The following is a 15,983-nucleotide window of genomic DNA, read 5'->3' on the forward strand; positions in this document are numbered from 1 at the left end:
CAAAAATAATTAAAAAAATTTTTTTTTCTGCATAAGAAAAATAAGGTAGGGATTATATCTCTTCTTCTTGAAAATAGCAGAAAGTATAATTTTCAAATATCCTATGAGTTTAATTACCAGTAGGTGAATATAAAGTATGTGTATGGATTAGAAGCAGTCAGATAGCTTTCTAACTCCTTGGTTGCTGATTTGCGTTTAAGCAGTTCACTTAAATTACTCTTTTTAAGTCCCTGCTTCATCGCAGTAAAATAGAAAGGTCTGGGGACCCAACTTAGTAGGCTTGTATTGCAAAAATCATTGAATCGTGGTTGAAATTATTTAGTCATCACTGTCCACTGAGCATGGGAAGCTATAGAGGAAACACTGTAGAAGAGTTTTAATTAAATATTGTTAATGTCTCTTGTTGGAATTTTCAGATAGGTATGTTCCTAATTTACTAAAGTCACTAAGAACTCAGAAAATAGTTTATATTTGTTGTGGAGAAGATCATACTGCTGCACTAACCAAGGTATTGTACTCCTATAAAACTTCTTTATTACTACTCATAAAAGTTATTTCATAATTAGTAAATGTTTTCCTAATATGTACATTAAAATGAGTGTTATCAATATCTAAAAAAAAATTATCTTGGAAAAGGACCTAGATTATTATTCTCAAAAACAGTTTACCTTAATTTCCAAACTTGTCCTATGTTATGAAATGTGAATTATTATCTGTTAAATGATGATAATATATATTGTTCAGTTATTCAGCTTTGTGTGAAATACTGCTTAAATAATATTTTGAATAAAAGAATTCCTTTTAAGTTTGTCAGGCTTGCCATGCTGTGTATATCTATCCCACTCACACATAGTTCTGCCTAACTTTAATTTAGCTCCCATTTGGCTTATAAATATAACAGGTAAGAAAGCAATATCATTCAAAATAGCATGAAAAAACATTAAAATACTTAGGAACAAATTTAACCGAGGTGGAAGACTTGTACACTGAAAACTACATAAGACATCAATGAAAGAAATTGAAGAAGATTCAAATAAATGGAAAGATATCCCATGTTCTTGGATTGGAAGAAATAATATTCTTAATATCTACCCTACTCAAAGTGATCTACAGATTCAGTGCAATCCCTATCATAAATCCTATGGCATTTTTTTGCGGAAACAGAACAGATAATTTAAGACTTTGTATGGAATCACTAATGACCCAGAATAATCAAAACAATCTTGATGAAGAAAAGGCTAGAGATATCACACTTCCTAGTTTCAAATTATATAAAAGTAGTAATTAAAACAACTGTACTGACATAAAAACAGACGCATAGACCAATCAAAAAGGATAACCCAGCAATAAACCCACACATATATGGTCAACTAATCATTGACAAGGCACCAAGAACACAGTGGCAAAAGGTAGTCTTTAATAAATGGTGTTTGCAAAACGATATCTACATGTAAGAGACAAAATTGGATCCCTGTCTTGTGCCACTCATAGAATTTCAAAATAGAAGGACTTAAATGTGAGGCCTAAAACTGAAAAACTCCTGGAAGAAAACTTGGGGGGAATCTCTCACACATTAGTCTTGGTACGACACCGAAAGTGCAGGCATCAAAGCAAAAATAAAAACAAATGGGACTACATCAACCAAAATAAACCTTCGCTGCAAAGGAAACAGTCAACAAAATGAAAAGGCAGCCTATGAAATGGGAGAAAATATTTGTAAATCTGATAAGGATTAATATTAAATATACTAGTATATAAGGAACACATAAAACTCAATAACTTAAAATTAATCTAATTTAAAAATGGAGAATGACCTGAATAGACATATTCCCAAAGAAGAACACAAATGGCCAATAGGTACAGGCAAAGGTGCTCAATGCTAACATCACAGTCATCGGGGATGTAAATTTCACAATGAGTTATCACCTCACATTTTTTAGGATGGCTATAATCAAAAATCCCCACAAAGGGCAAGGATTGGGGAGGATGTAAAGAAAGGATGTACGTTGTTGGTTGGAAGGTGAATTACATAGCCATTATGGAAAACAGTATGGAGGTACCTCAAAAAATTACAAATAGAACTGGATGAGCAAGCAATTCCACTTCTGGAATTATATCTGAAGAAAATGAAAACAGGATCTCAAAGAGATAACTGCACTCCCATGTTCATTACATCAATGTATTTATAAGTGGAATCTTAAAATAATTATATTAAGAGAAACAGAATGGTGTTTGCCAGGAGATTGGGGGAAATGGGAAGATGTTGAACAAAGGATACAAACTTTCAGTTACAAGATGAATAAGTTCTGAGGATCCAGTGTACAACATGGTGACTCTAGTTAATAATACTATGTTATATAATTGAAATTTGCTAGGAATAGATTTGAAGCATTCATACACACAGAAGTATGTGAGGTGACGTATTTGTTAATTAACTTAGTAGTCATTTCACAATGTTTGTAGATGTCAAACCCCATTATATACTTCATACTTTTTTGGAAATTAAGTCATATCTGAAATAAAACTGGGAAAATATCAGTTATAAAAATCATTAATAAAAATTAACACTTTCTATCCAGAAAAGTAATATTAACTTTATGTGATAATAATATTGTAATATATATTTTTACCAGTTAGAGGTTTAAGCCAGTGAAGATACATAAACATTTATATGTGAAATGTTTGGTGACCATACTTTGCTTTAAATATATTTCTATTGATTTCAGAGAGGGAGGGAGAGGGAGAAAGAGATAGAAACATCTATAATGACAGAGAATTATTGATTAGCTACCTTCTGCACACCTCACACTGGGGATTGAGCCCACAACCTAGACATGTACCCTGACTGGGAATCGAACCATGACCTCCTGATTCTTAGGTTGATGCTGAACCACTGAGCCATGCTGGTTGGGCCCATAATTTGCTTTATTTTATTGTTAATCCTCACCTGAGGATATATTTTTCCATTGATTTTCAGAGAGAGGGGAAGAGAGAGAAACATTGATGTGAGAGAAACGCATCGATTGGTTACCTCCTGCACGGGCCCTGACCAGGGCCCAGGCCGGAGAGAAGCCTGCAGCCAAGGTATGTGCCCTTGACTGGAATTGAACCCAGGACCCTTTGGTCCACAGGCCAGCGCTCTATCCATTGAGCCAAACCAGCTAGGGCCCATAGTTTGTTTTAAAGCGCTCTACGAAAGTACTGTGGAATGGGCATCTGAGAAAAAGAAGTATCTAACTTTTGCCAGTTGTTGAAGCAGTGATGGTTATATATCGTTTCATGTTTATTTTTGTCTTTAATTTTGTGTATTTGAGATTTTTCCATGACAAAAGTTTTAAAAAGAAAAATCAGCCGAAACCGGTTTGGCTCAGTGGATAGAGCGTCGACCTGCGGACTGAAAGGTCCCAGGTTCGATTCCGGTCAAGGGCATGTACCTGGGTTGCGGGCATATCCCCAGTAGGAGATGTGCAGGAGGCAGCTGATCGATGTTTCTCTCTCATCAATGTTTCTAACTCTCTATCTCTCTCCCTTCCTCTCTGTAAAAAATCAATAAAATATATTAAAAAAAAAAGAAAAATCAATTTTCTTATGTAACAACATGTATAAATACTTAGATTGTTTTTTGGTTTTTTGTTTTTATTATTTATTTTTATCTTCACCCGAGGACATTTTTTCCATTGATTTTTCAGACAGAGTGGGAAGGAGGGAGGAGGGAGGAGGGAGGAGGGTGGGGAGAGAAAGAGAAACATCCACAGGCAAGAGACACATCATTTGGTTGCCTCCACACATTTGGGGCTTAAACCCGAAACTGTGAGGTACATGTCCTTGATCAGGAATTGAACCATGGACCCTTCAGTCTGTGGGCTACGCTCTAACCATTGAGCAACTAGTCAGGGCAATACTTAGGTTATTAAATGTTAAAAAGGATAAATTATATATAGCAACAATATGAAGAAAAACAATTGAAAAGTATTAATTGTGCTTGTTTGTTAAGCTACCATCAGAGATCACTTTATGTATGTAACCTCTAATCCAGCTATAAATTTTATAATAATTTTTTTTCTAATTTAATTTTTTTCATCATCATTTATCCCTCCTATATCCTCTTCTACCTCCACCCACCCCTTTTTATTAAAATTTTTAAGGATCATTTATATTGTCTGCTAGAAATAGCAATATTTGTGCACTCTGGTGTTATATACTCTGTGTTAAAAGTATAACTTGTTTGAAAACTGGATGATACCATTTTAATGGTTTTGTGAAATTTTATAGGTGTGTACTTGGAATTCAACAAGAATATAATGACAGTGAAAGGCATTGCTAAAGTAGCTATTAGTATCTCTTCAGAGATGACTTCAATTAAATATAATAGCAAGAACACAATTAAATACTTTAAAAATATGTGAAAATATATAGCCATGAACCTGGAACTCTGTTCGTTTTAAGATATTTTACCTTAAAAAGGTGTCATCTGTTAAATTGTGAAGATAATAAAAGTAAAAATTTGACTCCATAGTTAAGATTAGTTTATTTTCCTGAAGATGATTTACTTTTATCAGACCTTCTAATGATAAAGGGTTTTGTCTTTTTTAGGAAGGTGGAGTGTTTACTTTCGGAGCTGGAGGGTATGGTCAGTTGGGTCATAATTCTACTAGTCATGAAATAAACCCAAGGAAAGTTTTTGAACTTATGGGAAGCATTGTCACTCAGATTGCTTGTGGAAGGTAAGCTATTATATAAGAGTATTTTGGTGTCTCTAACATTATACAATTATTTAGCAAGTTTTTTTTAACAGTTCAGAGGTCTTTTATTTTTTTGACACCTCTTATGTCATGAAATTCATAGGGAATAGGTTCCAGCTGGTCATGTTTCTTTCCATTGGTTCTTACTAAGTGTGAATCTTTGTGGGTGAGCAGGCTGGCGTTTCAGTTGAACCCCCCAAAACCTTTTCCTATGGCATACTTTTATTTTGGATGGTTTTCCTTCACATGTTTTAGGAAGCTGTCTCAGTTCTTAGAGTACTTATTAGAGCAATGCCCTTCCCTAGATGTCTACAATATCACCTCTTTTTTTTTTTTTTTTTTTTTATAAATTTGGGTGTACAAGGAACAACTTCATATTTTCTAAAAGTCCTAGAGAACATATTGGGATGCCTCTCTTCTTTCCCTTAATGTTGATCATTTTTGCAAATTAATGGAAGGTGGCAGTTTCCAGCTGAAAGTAGGATTTTTTTAAATGAGTTATTCAGGAATCTAGTAGGCTAAGGTTAAAAAATATTCTCCCCTAAATGCCTAATTTGCTGTTGAGTCATAGTAACAAGAAAAACATCTTTTATACTGATTATTTCACCTTTCTTTATCTGAGGCAAGATATTAATAATATATATGTAACTAGAGGCCCGATGCACGAAGATTCGTGCAAGAATGGGCCTTCCTTCCCCTGGCAGCTGGCACTGCCTTCACTCCGGCTGGAGCCGCCTTTCCGCCTTCCCACGCTGCCGAAAGGCCTGGGGCGATGCAGAAGGCCTGCATCATCCTGCCCCATCCCCAGCCGTGCCTGTGCATGCAAATTAACCTGCCATCTTTGTTGGGTTGATTTGCATACTCACTCCTGATTGGCTGGTGGGTATCATGAAGGTACGGTCAATTTGCATCTTCCTAGTTTATTCGTGTCGATACTGTATTTATTGTCTAGAACAATAATTTTGAAGGGAAACTGTAGTTCCATCTTTTTTGTTTGTTTTCACCTTTTTTTTTTTTTAAAGAATGAGGGAATTGACCAATTAATTATTTAATGCATAAGATTAGTTAGTGGTGAAAATTCAATTAGAATACAGATCTCCTGATTCCCAGTTGTTGGGAGTGAATATATGAAAGAGCTTCAAAATTGATATTTACCTTTGGTGGTTTATAGTAGATAGATCCTAAGAGGGTAAATGTACTTTGACAAGTTAACTCAATTTGACCATTTAGCTTAAATTTTTTCCACTGTGTGTGTATCCTTATGCAATATAGCTTAATTTTGCCAACTGTTATCCTCAGATACATGGAATCACATTGTAGGTAACCTTCGGTGAACTTTTTTTTAACATCTTACTTACATGATTATCCATATGTGTGTAGCTGTGGCTCCTCATCATTAGGTCTCATTGCTGTGTTTCATTTAATTATAAACATACATAATTATGTACTTATTCTATTATTAATGGGCATTTGGGTGTTTCCAGTTATTGGTAATTACAAATAATGTTGCTTTGAACATTTATTATATGATATACATAAACCTTTGTATTTCTATAGTAAATACCTAGAATAGAATTGTTCGGTTATAGAGGATACTTAACTTGAATTTTGCGAGTTAATGTCATTCTATTTACCAAAGTGGTTATACCATTTTACATTCCCATTAGTATTGCATGAGAATTCCTGACAGTATCTTTGTCACCATTTGGTATTGTCAGACTTTTTAAAATTTTAAATTCTTGGATATGTTGTATTAATCATGATTTTAATTTGCTTTTTCATGATTTATAGGGATTGAATTGAATCTGTAGACCACTTTGGGAAATACTGCAATCTTAACAATATTAAGTATTCTAATGCATGAATATGGGATGTCTTTTCATTTATTTATATAATTTTTTTACTAATATTTTGTGGTTTTTCATTCTTTTACCTTTTTGCTTAAGTTAATTCTTTTTTTAAAAATTTTTGACTTTTTTTTTTTTTTTTAAGAGAGAGGAAGGGGCAGAGAGAGTTCTAGAGAAATAATCAGTGTGAGAACGAAATATCAATCGGCTGCTTCCTGCATGCCCTCCACTGGGGATCAAACTGGCAACCTTTTGCTGCATGACATGATGCCCAGCCAACTGAGTCACTGCTATACAAAGATAATTTTACTTACTCCTTTCTGATTTAGAGAGTCAGAGAGAGAGAAACATCAATTGGTTGCTTCCTATATGAGCCCCAACTAGGGATCAAGCCCACAACCTGGATATGTACCCTGACTGGGAATTAAACCCTCAGCCTTTTGGTGTATGGGACAATGCTCCAACCAACTGAGCCACCCAGCCAGGGCAATATTAAGTTTTTAATGTTACTCTTATTAAACAATATTACTTGTATTTTATTATCTTGGTGGTGGCACTTGTACATGTACATCTCAAGCATCTGCTTGCATCACGTTTACTAAATTTTATTGACCAGAAAGAAATTACATAGCCAAACGTAAAGTTAAGGTAGGGGAGAAACATGGTGCTCATCCACCATGACAGGAATGTGCATGTTCAACACTACAGGGTAATAAAGAAGTGGGATTATTGTTTTAATCTACCTAACAGTATTATCATAGAATTTTTTTTTCATGTTTGTGGGATCTATAGTGATATCCTTTATTTAAATTATCCTTTCTTGTTCTTTTTAACCTCATGTTCTTTTTAATTTCCCAAGTGTTGCCAATTTATTAATTTTTTTCAAAGTATCCTCTTTTGGACTTCATGATCCATGTTTTGTGTTTTTCATTTTGCATACATTTCAGTCTTTGGTACATTCATTCTAGCATGCAGTATTCTATATACAGGGTGGGGCAAAAATAGGTTTACAGTTGTTTGTATGGGAAATAATGCAATCCTATATAATAATAGACAAACATGGTAATTAACCGTAGCTCCGACACGCTTCCCATTGGCTAATCAGGGCAATATGCAAATTAACTGCCAACCAAGATAGTGGCCAGCAGCCAGGCAGCTAAAGCGAACAGGAGGCTTGCTTGCTCCAGTGACAGAGGAAGCCAAGGTTCCCCGCCTGCCGCTGCCGGCCTCTGAGCTTGCCCTCTAAGAAACAATGTTGCAATTATAGAAGTTAAACAAAACCCAGAAACCTGCTTTCGGCCAGCCGGGCTTCAGCCAGCAGGATCGCAACAGTGTTTCAATTATAGAACAAACCCAGATCCCTGCTTTCAGCAGCTGAGGTCTCAGAGCTGCAGCCGGGCCTCAGAGCTAAAGCCGGCTCTCAGCTCCAGTGACAGCCATAGAAGGTAAATGAATCCCAGAATTTAAAAAAAAGAAAAAAAGGAAGAGTTGGGAGCTTCAGTCGCCCGCCAGCCTGAAAACGGCCCTCAGCCCCTCACCCAGACTTGCCAAGCACTCCAGTGGGGACCCCCACCCTGAAGGGGGTATGACCAGCTGCAAACAGCCATCATCCCCTCATCCAGGCTGGCCAGGCACCCCAGTGGGGACCCCACCCTGAAGCGGGTGTGGGCAGCCTAAAAACGGCCCTCAGCCCCTCACCCAGACTGGCCCGGCACCCCAGTGGGGACCCCCACCCTGAAGCAACAAGATGGCAGCTAATTTGCATACTGAAGGTGGGCGGCAGCGGGCAAGGCTGTCCGCGGTCTGCAACCCGGATCCATGACCTGGTGGACAGGGGCAGCGCTTGAGGCTGTCTGCGGTCTGGGACCCGGATCCATGACCTGGCGGGCGGGTGGCAGCACTTGAGGCTGTCTGCGGTCTGGGACCCGGATCCGTGACGTGGCGGGCGGGGGGCAGCACTTGAGGCTGTCCACGGGACCAAGACACGGATCTGTGACCCTGGTGGGCAGGGGGCGGTGCTTGAGGCTGTCCACGGTCCCGGGACCCGGATCCGTGACCCTTCCCGGCGGGGCGGCAGCTCGCACAGGGGTGGACCAGCCGGGGTTGGGCAGGGCAGGACACCTGGCTTCCACCCAGCCCCAGTCACTCTGGGCAGGTGAGCAGCACAGAGAGCCTCTGGACAGGGGAGGCAGGCCGGCGGAGGGCGGCCTGTACTCCCCACATGGTGGTGGTGACAGCTGTGAGCGCGCCAAGCAGAGCCTGCAGGCTGAGCTGAAGTAGCGCCTACAGGCCATCAGCACCCAGGAGTGGTTGCTCAAGATCCACATCCTGGCTCAGAAGGTGCAGGGTCACAGGGACAACCACCGTGGCGGGCCAGACTGACGTCCTCCTGGCCGCACCACGGGGGTTTGCGGATCTGCAAAGCCAGAGGCCTCTGGTGTACACATTCCCCCCTGGCGTGCGAACATCCCCCAGCACACTGTCACCCTCCCGCGCCTGCAACAGTTGCAAACCAAGGCATGCACATGTTCCCCCCGCCTCTCCACCGCACTTCCATCAACCCAGCATGCCTAACACCCCCACAGGATGTGCACACATCCCCTCTGATGCACTCACGTCCTTTGGAGAGTGTCTGGGTGTTCTGGGTGCTGAGGGTGGGCGCCTGTGAGATGACAGTGAGAGGGCGGAGTGGTGATGCCCTGTTCCCACGGAGGCCAGTGCAGCTACGAGATCACCTCTAGGGGGTTAATGCAGGTGCTGTAGCGGGAGCAGATGCAGACAGACACACCTGGTGGGCGCAGGCGGCCCTCGCTGAGGTGCCTTCGGTCAGCGTTCAAGATCAAGAACCCAGAGGCGGAGAGGAATTCCGTCCTCTCAGTGAAACAGTGGGATAGTCGGGGCAACTGTAGAGGAGGAATGTGCACTTTGGGTGCCAGCACCCATGAGCGAAGGCTGCCCTGACTGAGCCTTGCTTGCTTGGGGTCTAGTGCACTCCTGCCAGGCAGCGGGTGACAGGACGTGCTTTTCCGAATTAATGAGAGAAAACGTTGATTCTTCTGCTACCCACAAAGGTTGAAAGTGAAGTGGGGAGACGTGGGGAGTGAGCAAGGTTCCCTGTCTGGGGGTTCCAAATCTGCTGTTGGTTTCTTTCACTGCTGACTAGAGATATACAGGGTGTCCCCCCAAAATGTATACACACTTTGAATACCTACTAATTCCAATGGTTTTAAGCATAAGAAAGAAACAACAATGGAGCTGTTATCTGTTAAAAGTGTGGGTACAAACAGGTAGTTGGACATTCCCAGAGGGGTCTCAGATTAGAGAGGGTGAAGGCCAGACTGAGGGCCCCCCCCCCCCCCATCCGTGCACCGGGCTACTAATACTATATAATGAAAGAGAAACATGTAAATTGACTGTCCCTTCGCTACACTCACCAGCCAGTCTGGGTGAATATGCAAATTAACCCAACAAAGATGGTAGGTTAATTTGCATACACAGGCACTGGCGGAGAGCAGAAGTGGGAGAGCTGGCAGCTTGTGGGGATGTGACTCCCTCGGTTGCTCCCTTGGGGGGACGTGGCTCCCTCAGTTGCCTGGCGGAGAGCAGAGCAGGAGAGCCAGAGGTGTGGGGGGCCATGGCTCCCTCAGTCGCTCCCAGTGTGGGGAGCACCAGGAATGCTGGGAATCATAGTTCTGGTGGCAGACAGATCTCCTAGATACTAGAGCAAAGTGAGCCTGGAGCAAGTTACTATTGCAGTGGGGGGTGGAGGGAAAGCAAAGATGAGAGACATAAGTAAAATCACAGTGTCTTAAGAAAAATTAAAGGGAAGTTATCCCAAAACTTCCAGGAAATCTCCACCAATGAAGCAAAGAAAATATTGCCTCTATTCTGTGAGCAACAAACCAAACTGGGGTGGGGGGGGGGTCTCAGACAGTTCCCTCATATGATTGCAAAGACAGACAGAATCTCCCGGATTGGAAAGGGCTCCCCTGAGGGCTCCCAGATTGGAGAGGGTGCAGGTCGGGCTGAGGACCCCCCCCCCCCCAGCACAAATCTTTGTGCACTGGACCCTTAGTATATACTAATAAAAGGGTAATATACTAATTAGACCAGATGTCCTTCCAGACAAAGCCACAGTGGCAGGGGCCGAGGCAAAGGGAGTTAGGGGTGACCAGGCCAGCAGGAAAGGGCAGTTAGGGGCAAGCAGGGGAGCAGACAGAGTGCTTAGGGGCGATCAAGAAGGCAGGCAGGTGAGCACATAGGAGTTGGCTGTCCTGGACTGGGAAAGGGATGTCCTACTGCCAGTTTAGACTCAATCCCGGCAGTCGGACATCACCTGAGGGGTCCCGGATTGGAGAGGGTGCAGGCCAGGCTGAGGGGAACCCCCCTCCCCCCCGGGCACGAATTTTGTGCACTGGGCCTGCAGTTAATAAATAATACAAGAAAACTCTTGTATACTCACAACTGTAAACCTACTTTTGCCCTACCCTGTATGCCCATTATGTGAAGTGTTTGTTAACATTGTTCAGATCTTCCATGTGTTTGTTTTTATCTTCTTTCTCACTTTTAAAATTAGTTACTGAAACGGGAATGGTACGGTGCCCTACACTATTTGACTAGTTTCAATTTCTGCTTTTAGGTCTGTCAATTTTTGCTTTCTCTTTTGAGGATCTGTTATATGCTTATGCAGCCTACCTGTGTGGTACAAAATTAATTAGTGTAGAAGAGGCTATTAATAAATACCTTACAGAATATGTTAGAACTGTAATGGCTTTATTAATTTATTTTTGAAGAAAAATATCCTTAATCTTTGCTGTGCTTTTCTAAATGTAAATTGTTTAGAAGGTAACATTAAGTCTGAGGTTTTCTATCTTTTACTCTAGGCAGCACACTTCTGCTTTTGTTCCTTCATCAGGACGAATTTATTCCTTTGGACTTGGTGGGAACGGCCAGCTAGGAACCGGTTCAACAAGCAACAGGAAAAGTCCTTTTACTGTGAAAGGAAATTGGTGCCCATATAATGGACAGTGTCTACCAGATGTTGGTAAGTTCTGTTACACACACATTAGAGTAATTGTTAAAATGTTGCTCTTAAATCATGAAGTTTTCTATTTTAAATGAAAGGATTCAATATACATTGTTTAGTGAAAATCAGACACTAAACAATCTATATGGTTGCTTAGTTTGTTTATATTTGCATATATGCATAACGGAACTTGGGATAAATAAACTAATAAAAAGTCGTTTCAGAGACTTAGACATATGGGAACTAGCTGGTGACTAGATAAAAGTGGAAAGGAATACTTTTGTTTTTTATTTTTAGTTGTAAAATACACATAACATAAAATTTGTATAACATAATCATTTTTTAGTGTATTTTTAAGTATATTCACATGGTTATGCAGCCGTTCTCGAACTCTTTTCATCTTTCAAAACTAAAACTCATTTATTAAACACTCTTCCCATTAACTCCTCCCATCAGCTTGGCATCCCCTATATTCAGCATTCTGTCTATAAGAATTTGACTTGATCTTCGTACCTTGGATGAGTCTAACCATGTAGTATTCGTCTTTTTGTGACTGGCTTATTTAATAAATTTAGCATAGCCAAACCGGTTTGGCTCAGTGGATAGAGCGTCGGCCTGCGGACTCAAGGGTCCCGGGTTCAATTCTGGTCAAGGGCATGTGCCCTGGTTGTGAGCACATCCCCAGTGGGGAGCGTGCAGGAGGCAGCTGATCCATCTCTCTCATCGATGTTTCTAACTCTCTGTCCCTCTCCCTTCTTTTCTGTGAAAAATCAATAGAATATATTTAAAAAAATAATAATAAAATAAAAATAAATTTAGTGTAATCTCCTTAAGGTTTGTCCATGTTGCAGCACATGTCAGAATATTCTTCCTTTTTAAAGTTCCATAATCCTATCTAATGAAAGAGAAACATGGTAATTAGCCGTAACTTTGCTACCCTTCCCATTGGCTAAGCAGGGCGATATGCAAATTAACTGCCAACCAAGATGGCGGCTGGCAGCCAGGCAATTGACGCAAACAGGAGGCTTGCTTGCTCCAGTGACGGAGGAAGCCAAGGTTCCTCACCTGCCGCTGCTGGGCTCTGAGCTGCAACATTGTTGCAAATATAGACCCTAAACAAAACCCCAGAAACCTGCTTTCAGTCAGCTGGGTTCTCAGAGCTGGAGTCTCAACAAAGTTTCAAATACAGAAGGTAAACAAAGCCCAGAAACCTGCTTTCAGCAGCTAAAGCCAGTTCTCATCTTCAGTGACAGCCATAGAAGGTAAATAAATCCCAGAATTAAAAAAAAAGGAAAAAAGGAGAGGCTGGGAGCTTCAGTCACCCCAGTGGGGACCCCCACCCTGAAGAGGGTGTGAACAGCTGCAAACAGCCATCACCCTTCATCCAGGCTGGCCAGGCACCCCAGTGGGGACCCCCACCCTGAAGGGGGTGTGACCAGCTGTAAACAGCCATCATCCCCTCACCCAGATTGGCCAGGCACCCAAGCAGGACCCCCACCCTGATCCAGGACACCCTTCAAGGCAAACCAGCCGGCCCCCACCCGTGCACCAGGCCTCTATCCTATATAGTAAAAGGGTAATATGCCTCCCAGCACCAGGATCAGCAGAGCAGCGAGGCCTCACTGCCCCTGTGTCAAGCGGAGCCGCGAGGCCTCCCAGCACCAGGATCAGTGAAGCAGTGAGGCTTCTTAGCACCGGGATCAGCTGAGCATTGAGACCTCACTGCCCCTATGTCAAGCGGATCCACGAGGCCTCCCAGCACTGGGATTAGAGGAGCAGGGAGGCCTCCCAGCACCGGGACCAGCGGAGCAGCAAGGCCTCCCAGCACCGGGATCAGCGTAGCCACGAGGCCTCCTGGCCCCTGGAGCAGCGTGACGGGGCAGTGCACAAACCCCCTGATCGCCCTGCGGCTCTGTGTGTGACGAGGTGGGGCCACAACCTCCCTATCTGCCCTGCTCTGTTAGTGACAGGGGAAGGCGCCCCAACCCCCTGATCGGCCCTGCTCTGTGCCTGATAGGGGGGAGCTCCCTAATCCCCTGATCGGCCCTGCTCTGTGTGTGACAGGTTGCGGCGCCCCAACCCCCCCATGGGCCCTGCTCTGTGCATGACAGGGGGTGGCACCCCAAATCCCCAATCGGCCCTACTCTGAGGCCTACCAGGGGCTGCACCTAGGGATTGGGCCTGCCGTCTGCCACCCAGGAGCAGGCCTAAGCCAGCAGGTGGTTATCACCCGAGGGGTCCCAGACTGCGAGAGGGCACAGGCCAGGCTGAGGGACTCCCCCCCCCCCCCCCCCGAGTGCACAAATTTTTGTGCACTGGGCCTCTAGTCTATATTTATAAAAGCCTAAGTGACCAGATGACCAGACGGTAGCTATGATGAGCACTGACCACCAGGGGGCAGATGCTCAATGCAGGAATTGTCCCCTGGTGGTCAGTCAGATCCCACAGCCAACTGTCTGGGGCCGGCCAACCTCCTATGGTCCCTCCCTTTGTCCGACCAGTCCCAACTGGCCTTGATCTGCCCCAATTGCCAACTAGGCCAAGGGAACCCACCCATGCACCAGGCCTCTATCCTATATAGTAAAAGGGTAATATGCAAACTGACCCTAACAACAGAAAGACCGAGAATGACTGGTCACTATGACACACACTGACCACCAGGGGGCAGATGCTCAATCAGGAGCTGCCCTCTGGTGGTCAGTGCGCTCTCACAGGGGGGAGCTCTGCTCAGCCACAAGCCAGGCTTACGGCTGTCATTACAGGAGTGGTGGTGGGAGCCTCTCCTGTCTCCTCAGCAGCGCTAAGGATGTCTGACTGCAGCTTAGGTCTGCTCCCCGCTGGCAAGTGGACATCCCCCGAGGGCTGCCGGACTGCCAGAGGGATGTCTGATTGCCATCCTGGCCCAATCCCCCTGGGAGCAGGCCTAAGCCAGCAAGTGGTCACCCCCGAGGGGTCCCAAACTGCGAAAGGGCACAGGCCGGGCTGAGGGACCCCCTAGCCCCAAGTGCACACATTTTTTTGCACCAGGCCTCTAGTCCTATATAATAAAAAAGGAACATGCAAATTAACCGTCCCTCTGCTATGCACAAGCCATGCACAGCAGCCAATCAGGACCGAGTATGCAAATAAACCCAACTATGATGGCGGCCACGGAGCTGGAGTGAGCAGGAGGCTTGGTTTGCCTCCGGCGATGGAGGAAGCCAAGCTTCCCGCCTGCCCTGGCCTGTCCTCGTCTCTGCTCAAGTCTGCAAAGTTTCAATTATTGAAGATAAATAAATGCCAGAAATAAAGGAGAGGCTGGGAGCTTTGGTCGTTGGGGGGGCGTGTCCAGGCTGAAAACGGCTCTCAGCCCCTCACCCAGGCTGGCCAGGCACCCCAGCCAGACCCCACCCATGCACCAGGCCTCTATCCTCCTCCTATATAATAAAAGGATAATAAGCAAATTGACCCTAACAGCAGAATGACTGGGAATAACTGGTCACTATGACACACACACTGACCACTAGGGGGCAGATGCTCAATGCAGGAGCTGACCCCTTGTGGTCAGTGCTCTCCCACAGGGGAGTTCTGCTCAGCCATAAACCAGGCTGACAGCTGCCATCACAGTGGTGGTGGATGGAGCGTCTCCTGCCTCAGCAGTGCTAAGGATGTCTGACTGCTAGCTTAGGCCCGTTCCCCTGGAGAGCGGGCCTAAGCCTGCAGGTGGCTATACCCCAAGGGGTCCCAGACTGTGAGAGGGCATAGGCTGGGCTGAAGGACCACCCCCCCCCTTGAGTGCACAAATTTTTGTGTATTGGGCCTCTAGTCCTATCTAATAAAAGAGAAACATGGTAATTAGCGTACGACCGCTACCCTTCCCATTGGCTAATCAGGGCAATATGCAAATTAACTGCCAGCCAAGATGGCGGCCGGCAGCCAGGCAGCTTGAAGCTAACATGAGGCTTGCTTGCTTCAATTACGAAGGACTCCAATGTTCCCCGCCTGCCTTGCCGGCCTCTGAGCTTGCAGTTTGAAACATTGTTACAAATATAGAAGCTAAACAAAACCCCAGAAACCAGCTTTCAGCCGGCCGGGATCTCAGAGCTGGAGTTGATACAGTGTTTCGATTATAGAACCTAAACAAACCAGATACCTGCTTTCAGCAACAGAGACCTCAGAGCTGGAGTCAGAGCTAAAGCTGGCCCCGAATAAGTTAGAAACAAGAAAAAAAGGAGCGGTTGGGAGCTTCAGTCACCCGCCTGCCTGAAAACAGACCTCAGCCCCTCACCCAGACTGGCCAGGCACCCCAGTGGGGACCCCCACCCTGAAGGTTGTGTGACCAGCTGCAAACAGCCATCATCCCCTCACCCAGGCTGGCCAGGCACCCCA

The 15,983-nt window shown here is 44.0% G+C and overlaps 1 protein-coding gene across 1 annotated transcript in view; it reads left to right on the forward strand.

The window, feature by feature from the left end:
* Positions 1-15,983, forward strand: part of HERC4 (HECT and RLD domain containing E3 ubiquitin protein ligase 4) — a 112,125-nt gene that overhangs the window by 40,479 nt on the left and 55,663 nt on the right. The window contains exons 7-9 of the mRNA XM_081105049.1: positions 417-508; positions 4,594-4,724; positions 11,473-11,633. Coding sequence (XP_080961175.1) covers positions 417-508; positions 4,594-4,724; positions 11,473-11,633 — 384 coding nt within the window. The remainder of the gene's footprint in view (positions 1-416; positions 509-4,593; positions 4,725-11,472; positions 11,634-15,983) is intronic.

Source organism: Myotis nattereri (assembly GCF_964212035.1).
Source record: "Myotis nattereri genome assembly, chromosome: 13".
NCBI lineage: Eukaryota > Metazoa > Chordata > Mammalia > Chiroptera > Vespertilionidae > Myotis > Myotis nattereri.